This window comes from Pectinophora gossypiella, chromosome 17 (genome assembly GCF_024362695.1).
Source record: "Pectinophora gossypiella chromosome 17, ilPecGoss1.1, whole genome shotgun sequence".
Classification (NCBI taxonomy): domain Eukaryota; kingdom Metazoa; phylum Arthropoda; class Insecta; order Lepidoptera; family Gelechiidae; genus Pectinophora; species Pectinophora gossypiella.
In genome coordinates this window covers 12,669,352-12,692,657 of record NC_065420.1, presented here as the reverse complement: position 1 = coordinate 12,692,657, position 23,306 = coordinate 12,669,352, and the positions used below count along the sequence as shown (strand labels likewise).

The 23,306-nt window shown below is 35.8% G+C and overlaps 1 protein-coding gene across 2 annotated transcripts in view; it reads left to right on the top strand.

The window, feature by feature from the left end:
* Positions 1-9,186: 9,186 nt before the first annotated feature.
* Positions 9,187-23,306, top strand: part of LOC126374192 (phospholipid phosphatase 2-like) — a 79,421-nt gene continuing 65,301 nt past the window's right edge. The window contains exon 1 of one of the 2 annotated variants that reach the window (XM_050020691.1): positions 9,187-9,407. In XM_050020691.1, the coding sequence (XP_049876648.1) occupies positions 9,273-9,407 (135 nt within the window). In that variant the 5' untranslated portion in view covers positions 9,187-9,272. Of the gene's footprint in view, positions 9,408-21,949; positions 22,276-23,306 lie in introns of those variants that run through there. The other variant, XM_050020692.1, reaches the window with a different exon arrangement.

Sequence of the window (23,306 nt, the reverse complement as noted above, 5' to 3'; positions counted from 1 at the left end):
TATGATGTGGTTTGATATTTTAGGAAAATACGATCAGTTTCGAAAATTTAAACAAAATTTAAAAATTACAACAGAAATACGCCGTGAAACGTCCGCCTGGAAAATTCAACAGAAAACTACCTACGAAAGATTTGAACCATCCAAGAATAGTGAAAAGTTCGCCCGCAAAATTCAATATTTGACACGACCATCAACGACGTCTGCCCTCACGCGTCTGCCGCGTTCCGGTTGCTCACTCGGGTATCTGCCCCCCCTCCGCGCCTCGCCACCGCTGTCGCCGACTCACAAACGCCGCCGCGGCCGCGACGTTTCTTGGTTGCCACTACCGCGAGCTATAAATTTCAAGCCTCTAACTCGCTTCCCGTTCCCAGGGAAAATTTAACTTTGCATTCACTAAGGTATACAGGGTGTTAGTGACATCGTAACGAAAACTTTGAGGGATGATTCAGGCCATGATTCTGAGTTGATATCAAGTGGATTTTTCCGTCGCAAAAGTATAGAACGGAAAATAATTAAAAAAAACATAAAAAAAATCATAAATTTTCCGACAGGAAATTCCACTTATTATCAACTCAGAATCATGGTCTGAATCATCCCCCTCAGTATTCGTTACGGTGTCACTAACACCCATACCTACTTGTATGGCTACCTGTAGTACTGGTAAGGGGTGTAAGTGACATCGTAACGAATACTGAGGGGGCTGATTTAGCTCAGTATTCTGAGTTAATATCAAGTGGAATTTTCGATCGCAAAAGCATAGAATTAAAAATAATAAAAAAAAAACTTAAAAAAAACATGAATTTTGCGACGGAAAATTCCACTTGATATTAACTCAGAATCATGGTCTGAATCATCCCCCTCAGTATTCGTTACGATATCACTAACACCCTGTATAATATATGCATGTCAAATTTCAAGCATCTAACTTATGCAGTTTAGATTTTTTCATACAATTTTTTTTACCCGCCAATTCCCATTTTTCAAAATACAGCCATAACTAAAATTTATATTTACTAAGGTATGCATGCATGCTTTTATTCGTAGCATGCATGCTAGATTGACAACATCTATCTTACGCGGTTTAGATTTTATCATACAAATGTTTTTTTCCGCTAACTCCCGTTCCCGTGGGAATTTTGCAATATCCAGTTGCAACTAAGCTTTAAGTTAACTATGGTACCTGCATGCCAAATTTCAAGCGTCTAACTTAAGCGGTTTAGAATTTTTATACAAAAGGGTTTTCCCGCTAATTCCTGTTCCCGTGGGAATTTCGGGAATTCCTTTCTTAGTGCACCTCTACGGTACCTAAGCTACGTCCCTTCCTAATTTCAAGTGCCTACGTTTAGCCGTTTAGGCTGTGCGTTGATATGTCAGTCATTCAGTCAGTCAGTTTCTCCTTTTATATATTTAGATATTTCCGTCATACATGATTTCTATGTAACTTTAAACATTAAGGCTGCTCACGCGACGGCAGCTTAAAAAATTGAGTAACTTCTCCCGTTTTCCCAAAATTTCCCTTCACTACTCTGCTCCTATTGATTGTAGCGTGATGAAAAGTATACTATAACCTGCCCAGGAGTATGAAGAATAATTGTACCAAGTTTCATTAAAATCCGTCCAGTAGTTTTTGTTTCTATAAGGAACATACAGACAGACAGACAGACAGACAGACAGACAGACAGACAGACAGACAGACAGACAGACAAAAATTTTACTGATTGCATTTTTGGCATCAGTATCGATCACTAATCACCCCCTGATAGTTATTTTGAAAATATATTTAATGTACAGAATTGACCTCTCTACAGATTTATTTTAAGTATAGAAGATATAGATGAACTCGTTGATGTCTTTTGTATGAAGAGAGCTTTAGTTTTGATAGAAAGGTTTCAAATTACTAGATAATACTCATTGTGTAAAGAAATTAAAACGTATTAAATATTTTTTCTAAACAACCCTTCCAAGGGTGTACGGTCACGAGCATTAATATGTATACACTTTAGTACCATGTCACATTAACTTTTTTGACAAAAAGTTTTAAGTCTCACTAAATGACAAATATGTTAGTGCGACAGAGTCCTAAAGTGGGTACATTATATTGCTCATGACTGTATGTCTGTATAGAAAAGATTTTATTTTTAAAGCTATAAATTTCAAAATCACAATACACTAATACACTATTGAAATTAGAATAATCACCTTTTTCATTATCACTGTACCTGCATACCTCAACAGAACACAATATAAACATCAGAAATAAATTAAAGAACTGATTAAAATTTTACGCGCCGGTAAAGATGACTCGATGACTCACTCAGCAATCACGAGTTCGAAGAATGAGCCACGGATGTGTATCTATAATACTAAAAGATCCAACCATTGAATCACGATTTTACATACGAAGGATACTTTAAAAAAATAATTCCATACATTTGTATTGTTCAGTGTTGGTATAATATAGGTGTAATTTGAACTTTAAAAACCTCTTACGAGGTTTTCCCTAGCGACGATTTCAAAGGTGTGTGCATGTCATGTGCATGCTGGTATAAGAACACCAGGTATGCTCATTTTTTTTTGTTTTCCCCGAAGGGTAAGGCAAAGGGAACTATGCCCAAGCCATGTCTGACGTATTTTTTTTTCAATGAAGAAAGCAACTGTCCCGTTCCCGTTTCCCGCCGAAAAGCCGGCTGCCAACACTTTTTTTCCCAGGTATGCTCAAAAGTGACAGCTAATAGTTCAAGGTTAGCCCAGCTGACGTCATCCCGCCCTGCGTTGCCATTTCATAAAAAATAAATTACCCACCACCAATATTTTTATATTTACTTTGCAAGGGAATTTTGAACTTTAAGTAAAAGATTTACTTACAGTTTTAATGATTTTTATATATATGAGAAGTAATAGTAATTAAATACATTAGTCAGTATTTGTCTTAAATTTTAATACTTAATAAAATTGTTTTAGGTTTACGTGGCTATTATCATAATTAAAACACATAATAACGGGTTCTTACCGCGTTTAAAATAGGGATATAAGACTCCCGATATGTCTGCCCGTAGAAAATTATGGATCTACCTACTCCACTCCAATCTCATCAGTCATCCCGTGATCATGGCACTTGAAAAAGTGTTGAAATATTGGGAGTCTCATATCCCTGATTTAAACGCGGTAAGAACCCGTTATTACGTGTTTTAATTAAGTATCTTAATAAAATTTAGGTCCTTGGAATGTTGGTGATACTAATTTAATGGTTGTTACCATTAATTACGTCATCAGTGGGCTAGCAGTGGCGGCTTGTCATAGGATTGAGCATGAGCATACCTGGTTTTCTTATACCATGATCTGAATGTGATTTTTCAAAATGGGGATTACGAGGTTTTTCCCTAGCGACGATATCATAGGTGTCGGCATGTAGTGACGTCAAGACTGCCAATGGCAACCCAAACTTGTAACCTCACGTAACAATGATTCGTGGGACGAAGCCAATGTCCTTACCAGCTGGACTTTCACTGTCGACGCAACGTCTCATTTGTAATGCTAATACAAAGACGCTGCTTTTTCACTTTTACTGCAAACTGGATTCTCTGACACTGTCTTAAGACCTCATTACATTACGCAATCCTCGGGTCGATGCCAAATAATACATCGGGTGGGCTACGCCACGATTTCACCATAAATTTTATATCTACTCACGACACATCGTACCCGATAAATAAGGGACATTCGTCGCGTCAATTCTTAAAAAAATATAGATAGCGCTTTACATACCTTTTTTTTACCTTTATTTAACCTACTAATTACATGAGTAACAGACATAATATCATCTTTTTCTTTTTTGGGTATAAATGATGACCCTTGTTATTATACCCAGGCCCAAATCATCTTCTATCCATTATTATTCTGATCAAAATAAAGAGAAGCAATATACGAGGTGTTATTAGTGACGTCGTAACGATAACTTTTGACGGATGGTTCAGACCATGATTCTGAGTTAATATCAAGTAGGATTTTCGGAAAAATGCAAAAATAAAAATAAAATGAAAAGGAAAAACAAAATAAACAAAAAAGAAAAAAAGTAACATGTAAAAAGTAGCATGGAAAATGCTGCACCGACAAGAGCGTGGCTCTTAAATTGATGATGATGAGGATTTTCAGTAGCAAAATTGATGTTTTTTTTGTGTTTTTTTGATTGGATTGATATTTCCAATCCCGCGGGATCTCGAATTTGTGATCTTGAGCCGGGATTGCATTCCCGAATAGCAACATAATTATATACAGTCATCATCATCAGCCCATTAACGTCTCCATTGCTGGGGCACGGGCCTTCCCTATAGATGAATAGGGAGTTCGGGCCTTAAACCATCACGCGGGCCCAGTGCGGATTGATGGTTATTAACGACTGCTAATGCAGCCGGGACCAACGGCTTAATGTGCCTTCCGAAGCACGGAGGAGCTCGAGTAGAAACCTTTTTTTTGTGGTCACCCATCCTATGACCGGCCTTTGCGAAAGTTGCTTTACTTCAACAATCGCAGATCGAGCGCGTTAACCGCTGCGCCACCGAGCTCCTTACATACAGTATCTGATCCAAATCATCAGTAAGTAATTTAAGAGCCACGCTCTTGTCGGTGTAGCATTCCTCACCATGCTACTTTTTAGAGAAAAATAGAGCAGTGGGCTGATCGAAACATTAAGCAATAATTAATTTTATATATGACTCTGTCATTACATTATATTTTTGAATAATTATGTATCCGAGCAATGAGAAAATAGGTAATTATCACGTTAGAAGTATACAGCGCCATCTATTATTTTTTGGGAAACGTAGCCTGGAAAATCCCTCATTGCGTAGTGTAAAACGGCCTTTACAGACGACGCCAACTCGCTTTATGCAAATACTAATTGAGTTTTTATTGCAAAAACATAATGAGCTACGATAATTATGATATTATGTACACGTATGATGTAAACACGTGAGTTATCATAATTATGTTGGTATTTTTTATAATAATTAAAGTCCTCTACTGTACGGTTACGAGTACTAATATGTATACACTTTGGAACCATGTCACACTAACTTTTTTGACAAATTGAACCGTAAGTCTCATTAAATATCAAATATGATAGTGCGACAGGGTTCTGAAATGGGTACATGATAATGCTCATGACTGTACTAGAAATAAATAAAATATAATACGTTCGTTCGGTACCGGACTCGCGCCAATGAGTTATTATTTTTTCACAGTTTTCACTAACACAGTTGGTTTGACCATTATATACGGCTCACATATCACGTTGGTCTAACAGATAGCTCGGCAATTATATATCTTCTCAGACGAAGCCCTGAGTCGAGGTCTGCACGAAACCGGGCTCCCTGAGACCTGTTGTCTTAAATTTTGTACCGGAGATCCCTTAGCGCTCCCCATATCTTCGGCGAAGTATTTAATGCCTGAGGCAAACCTACACGAGCCACATATAAAAAATGATAGCGTCGACAAAAAGCCATGGTCCTGTCTGTACTTATGTATAATGAAACACTTCGTCGAACTGTTACAAAGGAACCAGTTTATAATAATCAGGTTACATACACGCCTCTTTTTACACACATCATTGTATTGTAAAAGAATCATATTCATAAAGCGTTACATAGACCAATTGCTTCGAAACAAAACGGCTAGTGGATTCCATTCAACCAGAAAATTAATCCGAGGTATTCCAAAAAAGACCAAAGTTTTTAAAATCCATGTAAAACAAAGAATAGAGTGTTTTACATTTTGAAAACAAGTATAAAATGATAACCTTTTTTAAGTCGGTTAAAAAGGCTTTAATAGTAGAATTTACATTACTTATTAACAAATTAAATAACAAGTACTTAAGTAATTGCTAATATTGCTAATGGTATGTTTTGCTATACTACACTACATAATTCCGAAATATTTCAAATAAGTCAGTAATATGACATGCCTGAGAGTCTCAGAAATGAACGCGGTTTTTGACTCAGGGTGTCTCGCCTGAGAGGATAATGTCAGAAAAAAGTAGCTCGGAGTGGGTCGATAGCGATAACCAAACTGATATTTATTACGGATTAATAATTATAATATAAGTTTTTTTTTATTTGATAAAAACTAGTTGTGTAAATAAAAAATGATTAGTGATTGTCTAGAAGAAATGAATGCATGGGATTAACTGTCTGGGAATTTATATTCGGCAGCCAAATTACTAAATTTTATAAAAAAAGTGCCGAGGTTTTTCTTGCAGCTTCTTTTCCCCGGCTATACAGGTTGTAAGAAGCTGCAGTAGTTTAAGGCGGATGAGACGTTCTTTATGTCAAAGTGTAACTACGTTACCTACTGAATGAAGATATATTTGAATTTGAATATATGAGGTTACTCTTGTACCATTCGCTTTAGTTGCATATTAGCATATGTTCAGAGAAAGTAGGTACCTACTTATATTTATAGTTGTTAAGTACTTTTCTATTTCATTATATTCCAATTGCTCGGGATTCCCGAACAACCCGTTATTGATCACAAAAACGAACATGTTATTATACATGTGTTTGTATCTGGAACTGTTAAAGTTTATTTCATCGAACACCTATTTGTAGTACAATTGAAAGGGGTTATTAAAGAAATCAGAATCATTTATTCAACATAATTATCATAGATAAACTTGTTGAAGGTCAATTTTGAATCTACGTCATTTCACAAGGTGTTTAGGCTGAAGAGAAGAAATAACAAGAAACTGCAACAGCAACACGTCTTTTAAATCAATGAGGGTATACATAATAAGTTATTTAATTACTAGAATTATTTATTAATTTAAATACTTAATATATTTTTTGAATTATTTTTTTTTTTGAATATTTTTTTTTTGAATTATTATTTTATTCATTTAATACCAGGCATTTTTATCAATTAGGTAATCATTAATCTTATAATAAGCTTTTTTACAAAAATGAGCTATGAGCAATTCACATGAGCTTTAAATTTTCTGACAAATTCAAAATAATTGTCTGGTATATTATTATTGTAGACATAACGCGAAATAAAAGTGATTTAATTTACTTACTTAATCTAGAATTTTGGATAGCAATTTTATTTTTGTTCCTTATATTGTATGTCTTTAACAGTTTCTCGGAGATGGAAATATAAGTATTTGGACATCGTGAGAAAACCACATAGAAATGTAATTAAACAGATAATAACGGGTTCTTACCACGTTTAAAGCAGGGATATGAGACTCCCGATATTTCGACACTGTTGCAAGTGCCATGCTGACCACCGCACCGTAACCGCGGAACCGCGTAAACTTAAAACAATGCACATAGAAATGTGTTTTTGGAAGTACCATTTGAAGTGACCTAATCTCGGTTTCCCTTCAGGTTGGAAGGTCAGATTGGCAGGTACCCATGGACCCGCTGTGGGTCATAGCAGGGGGAACACGTTGGAGCAAATGGGAGTCGCCTTTTGTAAAAACAGACTTGCGGGTTTAAGGTAAACGGACTCTGTGAAAACGGAATGACGCATGGTGATAGAAATACTGGGGCCAAGTTGATCGTTGACGTATGTATACACTTTAGTACCATGTCACTATAACTCTTTTGATAAATTGAAGTTTAAGTCTCACAAATGTCAAATATGTTAATGCGACAGGGTTCTAAAGTGGATATTATGTTAATGCACGTAACTGTAGGTACATAAAATGTACCGACAGGATTTTAATAATGTGTTCACTGATGCGTTGTTTCAAGTTCCGGGTAGTCATAGAGGTTGACTTATTTAGTGAGTATTTAGTTTAAAATTAATTTAAAGGTCGTCTCTACTGGAGAAGACAGAGCCAGAAGTCTAAAGAAAAAACGGACAACCACAATCATATATCAGTAGAATGATGGCTTTCTACTATGTTGCAAATAACACATCACTATCTCATAGTTGACTTTTTCCGTTGGCGACATGCTCGGGACGATAGAAATAACTGAACTTATTCTTTTTTTCTTCACTCTCAGATCCCCAGGCTACCTATATAATATAAACTACCTTAGTATTGGAAATGCCTTTCTTCTTCTATCGTGTGGGTTGTGAGGCAGGATCCAAAAGGATCCTCGGTTCCGACATGAAAAAGGAATTTTTCAATTCCCAATTTTCCCAATTTCCCCAATTTTTCACGAAAAGATTGGGTGACGGTTCGCCACCAAGCTTGACACATTTTGATATTCACCCATTTAAGTCTATAAATTATGTAATACAAACTGGATTAAAAAAAAAAAGAAAAGAAAGGAAAACATGAAACAGTAGGACTAGGGCCCTGTGCTGGGAGGTTTTCTGGCCACGTCTTTCCCTCAGCGTTACAGATTCCGATGTGGTAGTAGTATTACAGCTAGTTACATAATATGTAATTTAATTTTGTTTGACGTTCAAAAAGCGCTAACTTTGTAAGCCAATTTTGAAAAATAAATTTTTGAATTTTGATTTTTTTTTGAATTTTTGAAAAGGCGGAGTACCAACCTCATCAACTCTGGTGTCAGGGTTACTATTGAACCGCCAAAGAACCCTGACATGGCTCATATATCTACTACTTAGTAACCGGGACCAACGGCTTAACGTGCCTTTCCAAGCACGGATCATCTTACTTTCGGACAATCAGGTGATCAGCCTGTAATGTCCTAACCAAACTAAGGACCACAAAGTAATTTTTGTGATATGTCCGGGAATCGAACCCAGGACCTCCGGATCGTGAGCCCAACGCTCAACCACTGGACCACGGAGGTCGTTAAAAAATGAAGATGTCTTTAAAAAATGTTTATAACGATCTACTCCGAACCGGTATGTCGTCGAAGCAAATGGAATACCTTCTATTCCGTGTGGAATACCATAGTCTCTGCTTACCCCGACGGGAAATAGGCGTGAGTACTTGGTACTACCTGTTAAAAATCAACTTGCAAACCAGTCAACAAAACCTAGAACAAAGGAAGTTACTTAATACTTTCAAAATACAACGGATTACAAAAAGCTATTTTCACACCGTGGGAATTGGGAATATACAAAAAAGTTGTAAAATAAAAAAACTATACGGTTATTTTAGCGAGGTAGCTATTGGGTATCTTTTCGAAGGCCTATCTACCTGAGGTGGTTGAGGCTGACTCACCGGCGTCATAATGACCTAAAGCTGTCATTCTACCGCGCATAACCTACCGTTGCGCACGCGGCGTTTCGAACGATTACACATTTGTTTTCGTTCGATTTTTAAATCAAAACAGTGCAGTTTTCAAGTGATAATGGTGCGAAAGTATAATGTGTGGTGTTTCAATGTGCCAAGGGGAAGTAAAGTGGTGCCTGCTCCTAGTGAAGGAGTATTTACTATTGAAAGTGTGGATACTCGGATGTCCTCCACTTCAACATTGGATATTGCTGTAAGTTCAATGGTCAGGCGGCCTTGCGAAGTACTTATATGCTTATTTTAATATTAAAAATCTTTAAAATATATATATATATATATCTCCGTCTCAACATTTTATTTGCAATTCTATAATTAGGGCCCTACTTACACGTAGGATAATGAACTACTTACGTCAGGCACCGTTAGTATGTTTTTGGTAGGTATATTGAATTAATTAGGTAGGTACAATGCGTATTTTATATACAATATATAATAATATCTATAGAATATTAAAAAAATCGTTCGGTTGTGCACTTTTTTGCGCAATCATTTGCTTGTAAACCTGTTTTGAAACAGTTATTTAGCATTGAAGTTCAAACATGTTTTGTATCAGCGGAATTGACATTAAGTCAGTTTAACTGTTGATTGCTTTAATTATTGACTAATTTTGTATTTATTTATGATTCTCTTGTCGTTATGTATAATCTTCGTAGTCTCAATAAGTCAATTACGTTATAGATAAAGTGTATTTTGTAGGTGTACCTACACATGTAAGTACTGTACTTATTTTTAATAAGTACTTAAATAAATAAATACTTAATTAAAAACTAAGTAAGTACCTACCTAGGTTAGGTATACAATCTCTCTCTCTCTCTATTTAAGAGCTGCGCTCTTGTCGGTGGAGTAATCGCCATTCCTCTCTTCTTCCCGCCAAAACCTTCACCTCCCGATACGACACGACCTGCACCTTCTCTTTTATTTGTTTCATAAATGCAACAAAGAGAGAGAGAGAGAGAGGGAGAGAGGTATACAGTACGATTGGTAAATACCTACTTAACAGGATGTTATAATTAGGTAAAACTTTGGATTCTTCACTCTCTCAGTATTTCTAAAGTAGTCAATGTTAAGGTGGAATATTGATTTTTCTCCGAATTGTACCTAGGTACCTATATACGTAACAATAAAAATATAAATATATAATAACATTTACCATTTCACAGATTATGTTCGAAATTTAAAATTCAAAATTTAGAATTCGAAATTCAAAATTCAATTATCCGGGCGCCTAAGTTTTATATTTATTTTTCATATCATATTAAAAATTGTATCAGTATACTCCGCCAAAAATAGGCACACTAAGCCACTAAAATCTCTTCATTGAAATGCATGAGGAAAACGGACGCAAAAATTATATCCCCGTTGCATTCTTTCACTCCTTTCGTTTCTTTATCATGACTCAAGTATACTTAACAGGTAAAAGATAAATGGTAAGGATAAGTTGGTAAATACTTATGAACATGCACATTGCATTTTCTAGAATTTTATTGAATGATATATTTTAATGGTTTGATACACGTGAGGTTTCTGCGTGAGGGTTGAGAATTAATTCATGATATCTATCAAATAATAAACTTCCAAACATCATCATCATCAGGCGTCATATATCTTTTCCAGATCTATACAGTGTCAAGAAGGTATTCCCCAAACATAAAAGAAGAAAAAACATACAAGGACTTCTAATAAATAAAATTGAATGATACTACAGCACTAGTGAATATCTTAATAGCATTATAGATGGCATTGTACTGGTTTAACGTTATAATTACCTATTTTATCATTGTTCAGGTACATAATTATTAGTTCTTTTCCCTAACATGCGTGCGACGTGATTTTATTTATATTTTGACAGAATGACATGACTTATTTGGGTTCACATATTAGCACCAATCGGCGAAACGACATAATTATATCGTCAGAATCGATGAAATGACCGTTACAAAAGTTTATCACGTTGCGCATGTTAGCCCTACTGGAAAGCCCCTCATTTCACTTCTAATTAGTACATACATACATACATAAACTCACGCCTATTTCCCACCGGGGTAAGCAGAGACTATAGAATTCCATTTGCTTCGATCCTGACACACTTCTCTTGCTTCCTCCACATTCATCAATCGCTTCATACACGCACGCCGGTTCAGAGTAGATCGTATTGAACCTTTTCTAAGGACATCTCCAATTTGGTCATCGTAAGTCCTTCTCGGTCTTCCTCTGCCAGCCCTACCATCAACTTTCGCTTTATATACCGCTTTTGCAATCCTATTATCCTTCATCCGCTCTACGTGTCCAAACCAACCTAACATTTCCTTCTCAATCCGCTGCTTCTAATTAGTACCTACTTTTTACCCCCTCCGGTTGATTGAGGGGAGGCCTGTGCCCAGCAGTGGGACGTATATAGACTGTTTATGTTAGTACCTCCTTTTAGCACTACTTACTAACGTTTTCGTAATAACCACATAGTACCTACGTATAATATTTTGTAGTTTAATTATCAGAAAGAAAGAAAGAAACAAATATTTATTCGACATACTTATTGTTTTCACATAATAACACAAAATAATACAATTATGAATGTATGCTGAAACGGTTCCACCTCAGCATAATGTCATAGCCTAGACTATGACGCTGATTTTCAGTTGGAACCGGTAAGGTAATCAGGTAACACATTAAACAAAAAATGGACACGAAATCTAAGCACATTTTGAATTTTCTAATTAAGTATATAATTTACACAGATTATTTATTTCATAATTAGTTGACACATTTTAATTACAAAAGTTCTACAAAAAGGTAAAATAAATTAATATGATCGTCAGTTCTAAAACATCAAATACAATTAATTATCTATATAGTTACATTAGTAACACGGGCCTATATGTCGTTTATTAGTAGTATTTCCTGTTATTCAACATCGTTATTGTTATTAAGTGCTTAGAAAAGCTAATTACAGTCAAAACGAGTATTTAACGCTACATATCATATTTTCCAAATTTTACAGAAGTAAGTAATAAATACTTTTTCTCTTTCTTTAAATACGCTAGTTTCCAAGTATGTATTCAAATCAGTTACTTTTTACTAAACATCTTTTTTTTGACGTGACTTATTGTAGATTTGCCGCAGATGGCATTACCTACTTGGCCGGACAAATTTACTAAACATCAAAACACGAAATTGCTATAGAATTTGCATGAAAAAAAACCACTGTGACGTCATATTAAAAAGTGATAAAATGTCGGACTTATTATTAGGTTTTGTTTAATTAAAATTAATAAATAAAATGCTAAAATAAAAAAAGGAAAAAAAAATATTTTTGCTAGTTTTAAATCTTTCTTTATTTAGTAATCAGTAAGACTAACATGCGGGTCGTGTTAAAAATTGTCACGGTCATTTTATCGATTCTGATGGTATGATTATGTCGTTTTGTCGATTGGTGGTAATATGTGAACCCTAATAAGTCATGTCGTTCTGTCAAAATAAACCTATCGATTTCGAGAAATTGTATTGAATCGATCGATAATAATAATTTATCAGGTTGCGCATGTTAGCCTGCAAAATTTCATAATTTATCTTGTACTAATACACGACCCAATTTTGCACAAGACTTTTGACACTTTTTGACCTTGGTATAAACCAAGGTACAATTACAAAAAAAAAACAAAAACCAAATGTCGTAAAAACCGACAGAGGGATTGTGTCCTCTAACATGATGGACTAATGTTATGGGCGATATAGGCTGATCCCTTATCACCATAAGGTTCATCATATCCATCTTTGGACTTCGTATCAACAGTGGCTGCAAGTTGTCTTTGATTACTTGTGGCTCTGCCCACCCCATTAGGGATTACGGGCGTGAGTTTATGTATGTATGTACTTTTGACAAAGGAACCCTGTAAATGAGACATTTATATATTATATAGTTTTTAGATCGTTTATTTGTATTTCATTTTGTTCTTGCTTACGTAATTTTTATGATGCGAATAAAACTTTATCAGCCAAAAACTTATGTAACAGAATACGAGTAAGTAGTTTTGTCCCTCTCTAGCAAAAGCGTTAGTTGTGATGTGGGAATGAGAGAGTTATACCTATCCGTTATGTAAATTTTAACATTTTAACGGACGCTTAAGAAGATCAATACAAAAAAACAAGGTCATTTTAAACTACTGGGCGCTATAAAATATAATTATATTATAAACTAATAACCATGTAGGTAACACAGAGGGCTTCGTCGCAAAATGTCCCCGGGTAGCAAAAGGTCCCTTTCGCATAATGTCACTTTCGCAAAATGTTCATTTCGCAAAAAAATCATAAAACGTGTATATAAAATGTATAAAACGTGGTCGTGGTACGATTTTGGTACATAATGGTAAAGAATATTACAACCAAGTACCACAGTGATCAGTCTTCATTATGGCGATGGTGATAGTTATTGTTCTTTTAATCGTAGTTTTTTATTGCCAACTGATGACAAAATACTTTGAGAGTTCTATTTAACATGCTTGTTGAGGCTCTATCCATATTATCGTCGGCTTAAATTCACGTCCTTCTTCGATTATTTATTTTTTGAATACCAAAGTCAAATATTGACACCTTTCTGTAGGTACATAGGATTTGGCACGAATATTGATATTCAACCAGAGAGATTAGGAACATGGAACAATTTTGGAAAAGACAATTCCATTTTGTTCTATGACGTCATGTTCTATGGAACAAATGGGACCTACCCAAAACCACCACCGTTCTGACGGTTGTATAATAATAGTATACTTTATTTTATAATATTAGGAATGCATGCTTGCAACGTGCAGTATTCACGCAACCGGCTAGACATTACGCATTTCATAGGCATTACATACACACCGGTTTTTAGTATTCTCCTACTTCGCACACAAAACCTTGCCAAATTAAAAAGCCACTTTTAACCAACTTAAACATAAACGTGACTAAGTTTTCAACTTAGTCGGTTAACACCGCATACCTGGATCAATATATTTCTAGCTAGTTTAACCTTTGCGTTTAACTTCTGTGTTACGCGTTGAAGATAAGGTTCTTTTTAAATTAGCTGAGAAGTGGAAGGGTTTGGTGTAGTGTTTAGTAGGAAATACCACAAATTGCAGTATGGGAATTCTTTTGTTTTTGTACTAGGAAGGATATTGTGGGGACTGAGTCGGCGCAACAGGCTTTAACAGGCGACCGACCACAGCCACCGGTGCCCAGCAGCAAGTTGTTGAGATGCTTTTTGAATCGTCAGTTACACTTTGAATCGTCAATTTTGACATAACGAACGTCCCATTCAAATTCAAATTCAAAAATATCTTTATTCAGTAGGTAACATAGGTACACTTTGAATCGTAATTTTTACATAACGAACGATTCATCCGCCTAAAGCTACTGCTACTGCCTTTCGCCTACTCTGGGGCCGTCCCACTCGCATCACACCTTTGTCTACTGCTCTATTCTTCCCTAAAAAAGTAGCATGGAGAATGCTACTTCGATAAGAGCGTGGCCTTTAAATAAGTGATGATCTTTTACTATCGTGTGGGTTGTGAGGTGAATTACCAACCTCATCGACTCTGGTGTCAGGGTTATTATTGAGCCGCCAAAGGCCCCTGACATGGGTCATGTAACTACTACTTGGGACCAACGGTTGGTTTAACGTGCCTTGCGAAGCACGGGTCATCTTACTTTTTGTCGGATCACAAAGTGATTTTTGTGATATGTCCCCACCGGGATACCAACCCGGGACCTTCTGATCGTGAGCCCAACACTCAACCACTGGGCCACGGAGGCCGTTATGATGATAAGTGATGATGAATAACTTCGTATTAGGGTAATAAGATGGATATAATAGACCATAAGAATATTATGACCAGCCTACAAAGATGACATTATGTCCACCTGGAATTGAAACTGGAACCTCCAGATTGAAAAACCAACACTCTAACCACTAGACCATGGAGGCCGTTAAGGTATAAATTGAACAATCGTTAGTACCATGTAGCGAGTACGCAGTGGTTGGGCGATAAAAAGCATTGAATAGGCAGATAGAGGTATTGTGTTCACTTCCTGGGATACAATAGCTTGTTATATTGTATCTGACATGTTAATAACCGTTGGGAATAAAAAAGGGGTTTAGTCACGTCGTGACATAAAAAAAATCTGAGAAGATTTTGAGATTTTGGAAGATTTTAATTTACATATAACATAAGGTACAGTTTAGGTATAGTTAATTGAAGTATGTTTCAGAACATAGTTCCCAAACGTTTGGGCGATATCCCACTATGCGCGCCAAGCTGACGTCAGGATGGCGTGCATATTTCACTATCTATTTAATATTGAATTGCTTGAGGTACAGTTTTCATGAGCGTAGGTACAGTTATTACGTACACATTTCCTGACTATTCAGACATCTCTCACGCCATCCTGATACACACTCCAAACTGGGGTAGCCAAAGGTACATCCATCACAAGGTGAACTAAGTACCCACACCTCACTGAGCTTTCAGGAGGAGGAATCGGGGCCATTCCTACCCTTCAATATTAAGTTTAAATATCTTCTTCTTATCGTGTGGGTTGCGAGGTGGCGAGGAATATTTACCATCTTATCAACCCTGGTGTCAGGGTTATTATTGAGCCGCCAAAGGCCCCTGACATGGCTCATGTAACGATTACTCACTTACATTAGTAAATACTTAGTAGCCGAGACCAACGGCTTAACGTGCCTTCCGAAGCACGGATGATCTTACTTTCGGACAATCACTTGATCAGCCTGTAATGTCCTAACCAAAGGATCACAAAGTGGTTTTCGTGATTTGTCCCCAACCGGGATTCGAACCCGGGGCCTCGGGATCGTGAGTCCAACGCTCAACCACTGGACCGCAGAGACCGTTTAGTTTTAATATTACACCAATTATTTGAACATTATTTATAAATGTATCCATAAGTAGGAATATGTATGATCGATATAATAACAGAGGCCGTGTTCCGTTTCAAATGACATGAAAAGTAATTGTTATTAACTTCCAAATTCTATACAAAAACAATCTTTTGTTTTTATATATTTAAGTCTTCTATCGTGTGGGTTGCGACGTGGATTACCAACCTCATCAACCCTGGTGTCAGGGTTACTATTGAGCCGCCAAAGGCCCCTGACATGACTCATGTAACGACTACGTACTTACATCAGTAAGTAGTAACCGGGACCAACGGCTTAACGTGCCTTCCGAAGCACGTACGGATCGTCTTACTTTTTGGACAACCAGGTGAGCCTGTAATGTCCTAACCAAACTAGGGGTCACAGAGTGATTTTCGTGATTTGATAAATTAAAATTAAATTAAATTTATTTAAATTAAATTAAATTTATTTAATTTAAATAAATTTAATTTAATTTTTTAAATAATTTTAATTATCTTTAATTATAAAGAGTTTGAAATTTCGATAATTCCGTAAATCTAGGTAGAGTGCGAAAAACATTGATTATGTTTTGAAATAAATAAATAATGAAGAAATAAAACAGAATCTTATATCGTCTTGAGAACTATTTTTTTTTTAATTCAAGAAAAGAAAACCTCCCATTACTGTGACGCATGGAAACTAGACAATACATAATTATACCGTTTTCAACACTTAGCGACGGCAAAATGACAATAAACTAGTCACAACTCACCTTTTCTCCTCTGTCGGTCTAGATTTCTAGCCACAGTTATAGACCAATTATTACGGTTATCAGTGCAGTCTATCATTCCACAGTAAGAAGCTAAGATACTGTCTAATGTCTTAATTAATTGGGTAATTCATTATGATTACTTACTTATCTTTTCAATCTTTATTTACCTTTCTCTTATAACGTAAGAACATAAAACGTAGGTACAATTAAAACATTGCAAAAATCTTATTATATTGTCAAAATGTTATGAGGTTGCTTCTAATGTTGAACTTGGAGCGAAAAAAGAATATACAGCTGCTTGTCTTCCCGGGCATGTCGCAAAATCCGATAGAGGGATTGTGTCCTCTAACATGATGGACTAATGCCCATAAGCCCATAAGGGCTATAGGCTAATCTCTTGCCACCATAAGGTTCATTATTAATACCATCATCATCAGCCGCACGACGCCCACTGCTGGGCATAGGCCTCCTCCAAGGATCTCCACGACGATCGGTCCTGCGCTATATATTATCATCATCACCAGCCCATTAACGTCCCCACTGCTGGGGCACGGGCCTTCCCTATGGATGGATAGGAAAATCGGGCCTTAAACCACCACGCGGGCCCAGTGCGGATTGGTGGTTATTAACGACTGCTAATGCAGCCGGGACCAACGGCTTAACGTGCCTTCCGAAGCACGGAGGAGCTCGAGATGAAAACTTTTTTTTTGTGGTCACCCATCCTATGACCGCCCTTTGCGAAAGTTTAACTTCAACAATCGCAGACCGAGCGCGTTTACCGCTGCGCCACCGAACTCCTCATATTATTAATATATAAAGATTTTTTATTATCTAAGGATTTCGTATTAACAGTAGCTACAGCAACGTATTCTTCTTCTTTGCGAGTCTATGGCGATCGATACAAAATTTTTGCTGACCAATATTAACGTAGCAACGTATTAACAGTTGTTTTTGATTCGTTGTACCTCTGCCCACCCCATTGGGGATTACGGGCGTGAATTTATGTATGCATATAAACGGTGATCAGCTAATTCCTAATAATAATAATGTAAAAGTAGTAAAACTTAAAATAAACTCTAAATATATAACTGACGAAACTATGATTTGTGAGCAATTTAATTTATTTTTCTCGTCAATTGGAACAGTACTAGCAAACACAATTCCAAAAAAATATCATAATAATTTAACGCATACTTTAAGCTATACCACCACAAGCAAAAATAATAACAATCTATCAAAATTCAAAGAATGTTCTGTACATGAAATAATTAGAATCATTGACAATCTAGATGCCAATACTAGTACAGGCTTCGACGGAATAAATACTAAGTCTCTAAAATGCATTAAAAATGTGGTAGCTAAGGATCTATGCAGTTGCATTAATGAATGTTTTTCCTCGGGTACTTTCCCAGATAACTTAAAGATTGCAAAAGTTAGTCCCATTTATAAATCGGGAACTAAAACGGACCCTGGTAACTATCGGCCCATCTCAGTCCTACCTGTGATTTCAAAAATATTTGAAAAGGTTTTATACTTACAACTAGACGAATATCTTAACAAATTAAATTTCCTTTCCGAACACCAGTACGGTTTTAGGACTAAATCTAATACCCTCTCAGCTTGCACTGACTTAATCACCAAAATTAAAACCAATATAGATAACAAACACATAGCATTAGGTATATTTATAGATCTACAAAAAGCTTTTGATACAGTTAGTCACACACTCTTATTGCAAAAGTTACATAATATCGGTATAACTGATCTAGCATATAAAATCTTAAAATCTTATCTTACAGATAGGTGTCAAATAGTTAAAATAGGAAACCATCAAAGCAGCCGGGCAAAAATAACTTGCGGAATCCCTCAAGGATCCATACTAGGGCCACTACTCTTTCTGATCTATATAAACAACATCAATACAGCAGGTCTAACAGGACATATCAGCCTATATGCTGACGACACGTGTCTTTTTTACTTTGCCCACTCCATCCACGAAATAATAAAACAGGCACAAAATGATCTTAATATTCTTAATATATGGTTCCAATGCAATCTATTAACAATTAATACCAAGAAAACCTCATACATGATTTTCTCTGCTAAAAATAAAAAAATCCCTTATCATGATCCACTTACCATAAACAACATTAAAATCAATCAATCACATCAAGAAAAATACCTTGGCCTAGTACTTGATGATAAACTGACATGGGCAGCCCACATTAAATACATTCGATCTAAAATAGTAGCACTTACAGGTGCTATGCACAGAATGTCTCATTGTATACCATATAACTTAAGAGACACTATCTACAATTCTTTAGTCAAACCACATTTGGAATATTTGGTACAAATTTGGGGCTCTGCCGCTAAAACCAATCTTAAGAAACTCCAAACCTCACAAAATAAGCTAATAAAGGTCCTGTATCGCATAGATTACTTAACACCAACTGAAATAATTTATAATAAAACAAAATACTTTAATTTATCGCAATTATATAAATATAACACATGCATACTGGTAAGGAAAATTTTACATAAAACCATTCACTCAGACATCACTTTCACCAAAAAGACCCACAAGCATAATACAAGGAACAAAGATAATATTGTATTACGTGGACCTAGAACTAAAACTTATGGCATTAAAAATATATTATATGAGGGAGCGCAGATTTATAACAGCTTGCCAAAAGAAATTAAAAATACTGAAACCATGACTTCTTTTAAGAACAAACTTAAAACCTATATAGCAGCAACGTAACATAATATATACCATAATATACGTAAAAAATTAAAGTTTTATTAACTAGAGGATTACATATATACCTATTTTTGTATTATTTTCTTTTTTTTTCTTTTAGTTAAGTAGTAATAGCATGTTTGTATAAACTCTTGGATAACTATAAGCTAATATATACTGTCTTAATGTTTCTCATATTAAGTGAATTTGTAATTCTTTTGAGAAATAAATCTTTAACCTGAAAGTAAACCTCCCATTCAATTTGCACGCTCAGTAATAACCCTGACATCAGGGTTGATGAGGTTGGTATTCCACCTCACAACCCACACGATAAGAAGAATTTGAACGCTTATCCCTATCGTATAAGATTATTGACGGCTATCAAACCAGTTTACAGTAGAACGGATCGCCATCCGTGCTGCGTTCCACGAAGTAAATAACTATATCTCGAACATCTAAATAAGACCACATTCACGGTGAACGCGCAAGCGCAGACGCGGGAGCAATATTTCCTAGTTGCTAAGAACGCATTAGTTCAGACAGACAGGCAGGTCAGACCCGCTTTTTTTTGACAGGACTTATTATTATATTTGTCGCATTAACTATTTGGCCGGACAATAAATGGGGAGCGCTTAAGGCTCTCACCCGGTACAACGTTTAAGACAACAGGCCTGAGGGTGCCCAGTTGGGCGCAAACCTCGGTTCAGGGCGTCGACTGGTCCCTCGTTGTCCATGCTTGGACAGATTTCGAGTGAAAATTGAGATCACAATTTTTCACCTGCATTGAAATTAACCTGACTGTTGCGAGGTTTTGCTAACAAAAATTAACGGTACTGAAAAGTATCGGCACCCGAAGGACGTAATATATGATCCCGACGACGCGATTACTCTAGCCATAGAGGCAGCCAATCAGCTCGCGACACCAAACACTTCAGGACCCCGATACCGACCCCGCCGGCGTGGTCGACGATTTCCCTCAACCAGCGCTTATCGCTATCGACCCACTAGGGTCTTACACATATTGTTCCGCTCAGACGACGCCCTGAGCCGAGGTTCGCGCCCAACTGGGCTCCCTCAGGCCTGTTGTCTTAAACGTTGTACCGGGTGAGAGCCTTCAGCGCTCCCCGTTTGTCCGGCCAAGTAGTTAATGCCATCTGCGGCAAATCTACAATAAGTCACGTCAAAAAAAGAGCTAACAAAAATGACATCCGAATGTGGTCTTTCAAAAAGGCGCTTACGTGGATTTCACATTATGGTGACGATTTGCAATTACGTATATAATAACAAACTCATGTCATATTCTGTTTGTCTGGCCTTCAAAATAATGTCTAAGAATCAGGTCTGCTAACAATTGTTTTTGTCTATACTTACATGGTGTTAGTGATATCGTAACGAAAAGTTTGAGGGACGATTCAGGCCATGATTCTGAGTTGATATCAATTAGAATTTTCCATCGCGAATTAAAACTAATTTTAAAAAATAACATGAATTTTGCGACGGATAAATTCTACTTGATATTAACTCTGATTCATCCTCTTGAGTATTCGTTACGATGTCACTAACTCTTAATACCTAATTATACCTAGTATAGATATTCAGCTCAGTAGCGTAAGTAGTATTGAAGTATTTTACATTCTCATAAAAGGTTACCTACTTACTTAGTAGATAGCTAATAGTAAAACATTATTTTTTAAATTAGGTAGTTCTAAATCCACAAAGTAATATTAATATTATAAATAGGTTGATTGAGGTTGGTCGCCATATGCCCAGCAGTGGGACGTCGAAAAACTGTATATAAAATATATGTAAATCTTTATTATAGTATTTATTACTAATTTTATTATTTCCAATTATAAACAGTCTGAATACGAACATGAAAATCATTGATTGCCTGCCATCTAGTATTGAGTAGATGAACTTAAAAGTAAGCGCCATCTAGTGTCAAGTAGCAGTACTGTGAAATTGAATAGTAGAGTCAAAATGTAGAGTAAGGAAATTAAAGATGTTCGTTGGGTAATTTGAATAAATAAGCGTGCCTAATCGATTACTTGTTGTGTAAATGTGAAACGCTTATCTTCAGTTTTGGTCTTTCAAAAACAAAAACACGTGCACACATTGATAGTAAAACTCGTGAACGGAAATTCGAAACTACTTTGTCGTTTTTTTTATGGCTAGGTAGCCGTGTAAGTTAAGTTATTACAACAATAAACAAACTACATCCGTCGTCGAAAGCCGGTGTTTCGATGTGGGTGTATCGCGCGCCTCCAATTTAATATCGTTCTCGATTCCCGCGGAGAGTTCAAATGCCGCCAGTCGACGGTTGAAACCCACAGTTTGTGGACGCACCCGACGGTTTCCCGCCTTCATTCAATTCGAGTCGAATACGCGATCGATGTTTTAACTTTTTAATTTCCAACACGGCCTGTGTTTTGTTCAAATTTAAATTTTTCGAACGTTCCAAAACATTTTTCGGAACTTGAATTTGGTTTGAAATTGTTTTGTTACTTTTTATTAGTTTTGTGTTTGTGAAGTGTGTTACTGAGTTTATTTTCTTTACTTTTCACAAGTAATGGACAAAATATCTTGTAATTGCACTTGGAAAATGGGTTTATTTATTGGCTGATTCAGCTGGTTTTGAAAGAACATTTTAGGTAAGTTATTAAATTTTTGTCTGTCTCCACTTCGAAAACTTAACTGAAGTAAGTTGGTAAAACTTTAAACATTCTACTATTGCGATTACTCATTATTTTTAAATAAATCTGACTATTTATAGATACCTATCAGCCTACTTACAATTTATCGCAAATTAATTTTAAAAAGTACGGAACGTAAAATAACATAACGGAAAGTCACATAACAATAAAAGTCATTTAATACATATTAATATTCTGAATTATTAGCTTATCGTGTGCATTTAATATGTAATTAAAAACGCTTCTCTCAATTACACGGTGACACACGGTCGGAGTATGCACCTAGATAACCGAATATTTAACAGTTACTATTACTAGGTAACAGGAAGTATCAAGTGCAATTACCTCAATTTATAAATTACCATCCATTAACACCTATTATAGGATAAAACGATACATTTGTTAATCTTTTATAATTTGTAGTAGTTAGGTCAAATGCTACTTTAAATAAGTTGTAGCATACTTTATCATGTTTGAATAAACGACTTCACTTTGCTTTGCCTGTTCTTAAAATAACATATCTTTTCTTAATTTATTATTTTACGCGATACCATATACTTAACGTTATTCATAAACGCAAATTAAACAAAATTATTAAGTATACAATATCCACAGACGTCAAAATGTTATCTAGCATATTTAAAAACGATAAAAAAAATTGTGTCGACATAAAATAATGTTTCGAATATAACATCGATTCACACAATATTAATTTGATTTATTATAGTTAATGGCCAACATAAATCAAACTCCAACGGAAACCTAATTTCAAAGGTTTAAAACCTTAATACGGTGTTTTATTACATTTTTATTACAATTTGATACATAATTTAAATGTTTAGTGAGTATGAAAGTTTTTACGTGTTTTTAATTGACACAAAGACGACATAATAAAATACTTTTAAAAAAAAATGGCGCGAAATACAATGACATGATGACGGAAAAAATAAGGAATAAAAAAAATATGCGGTCGAATTGAGAACCTCTTT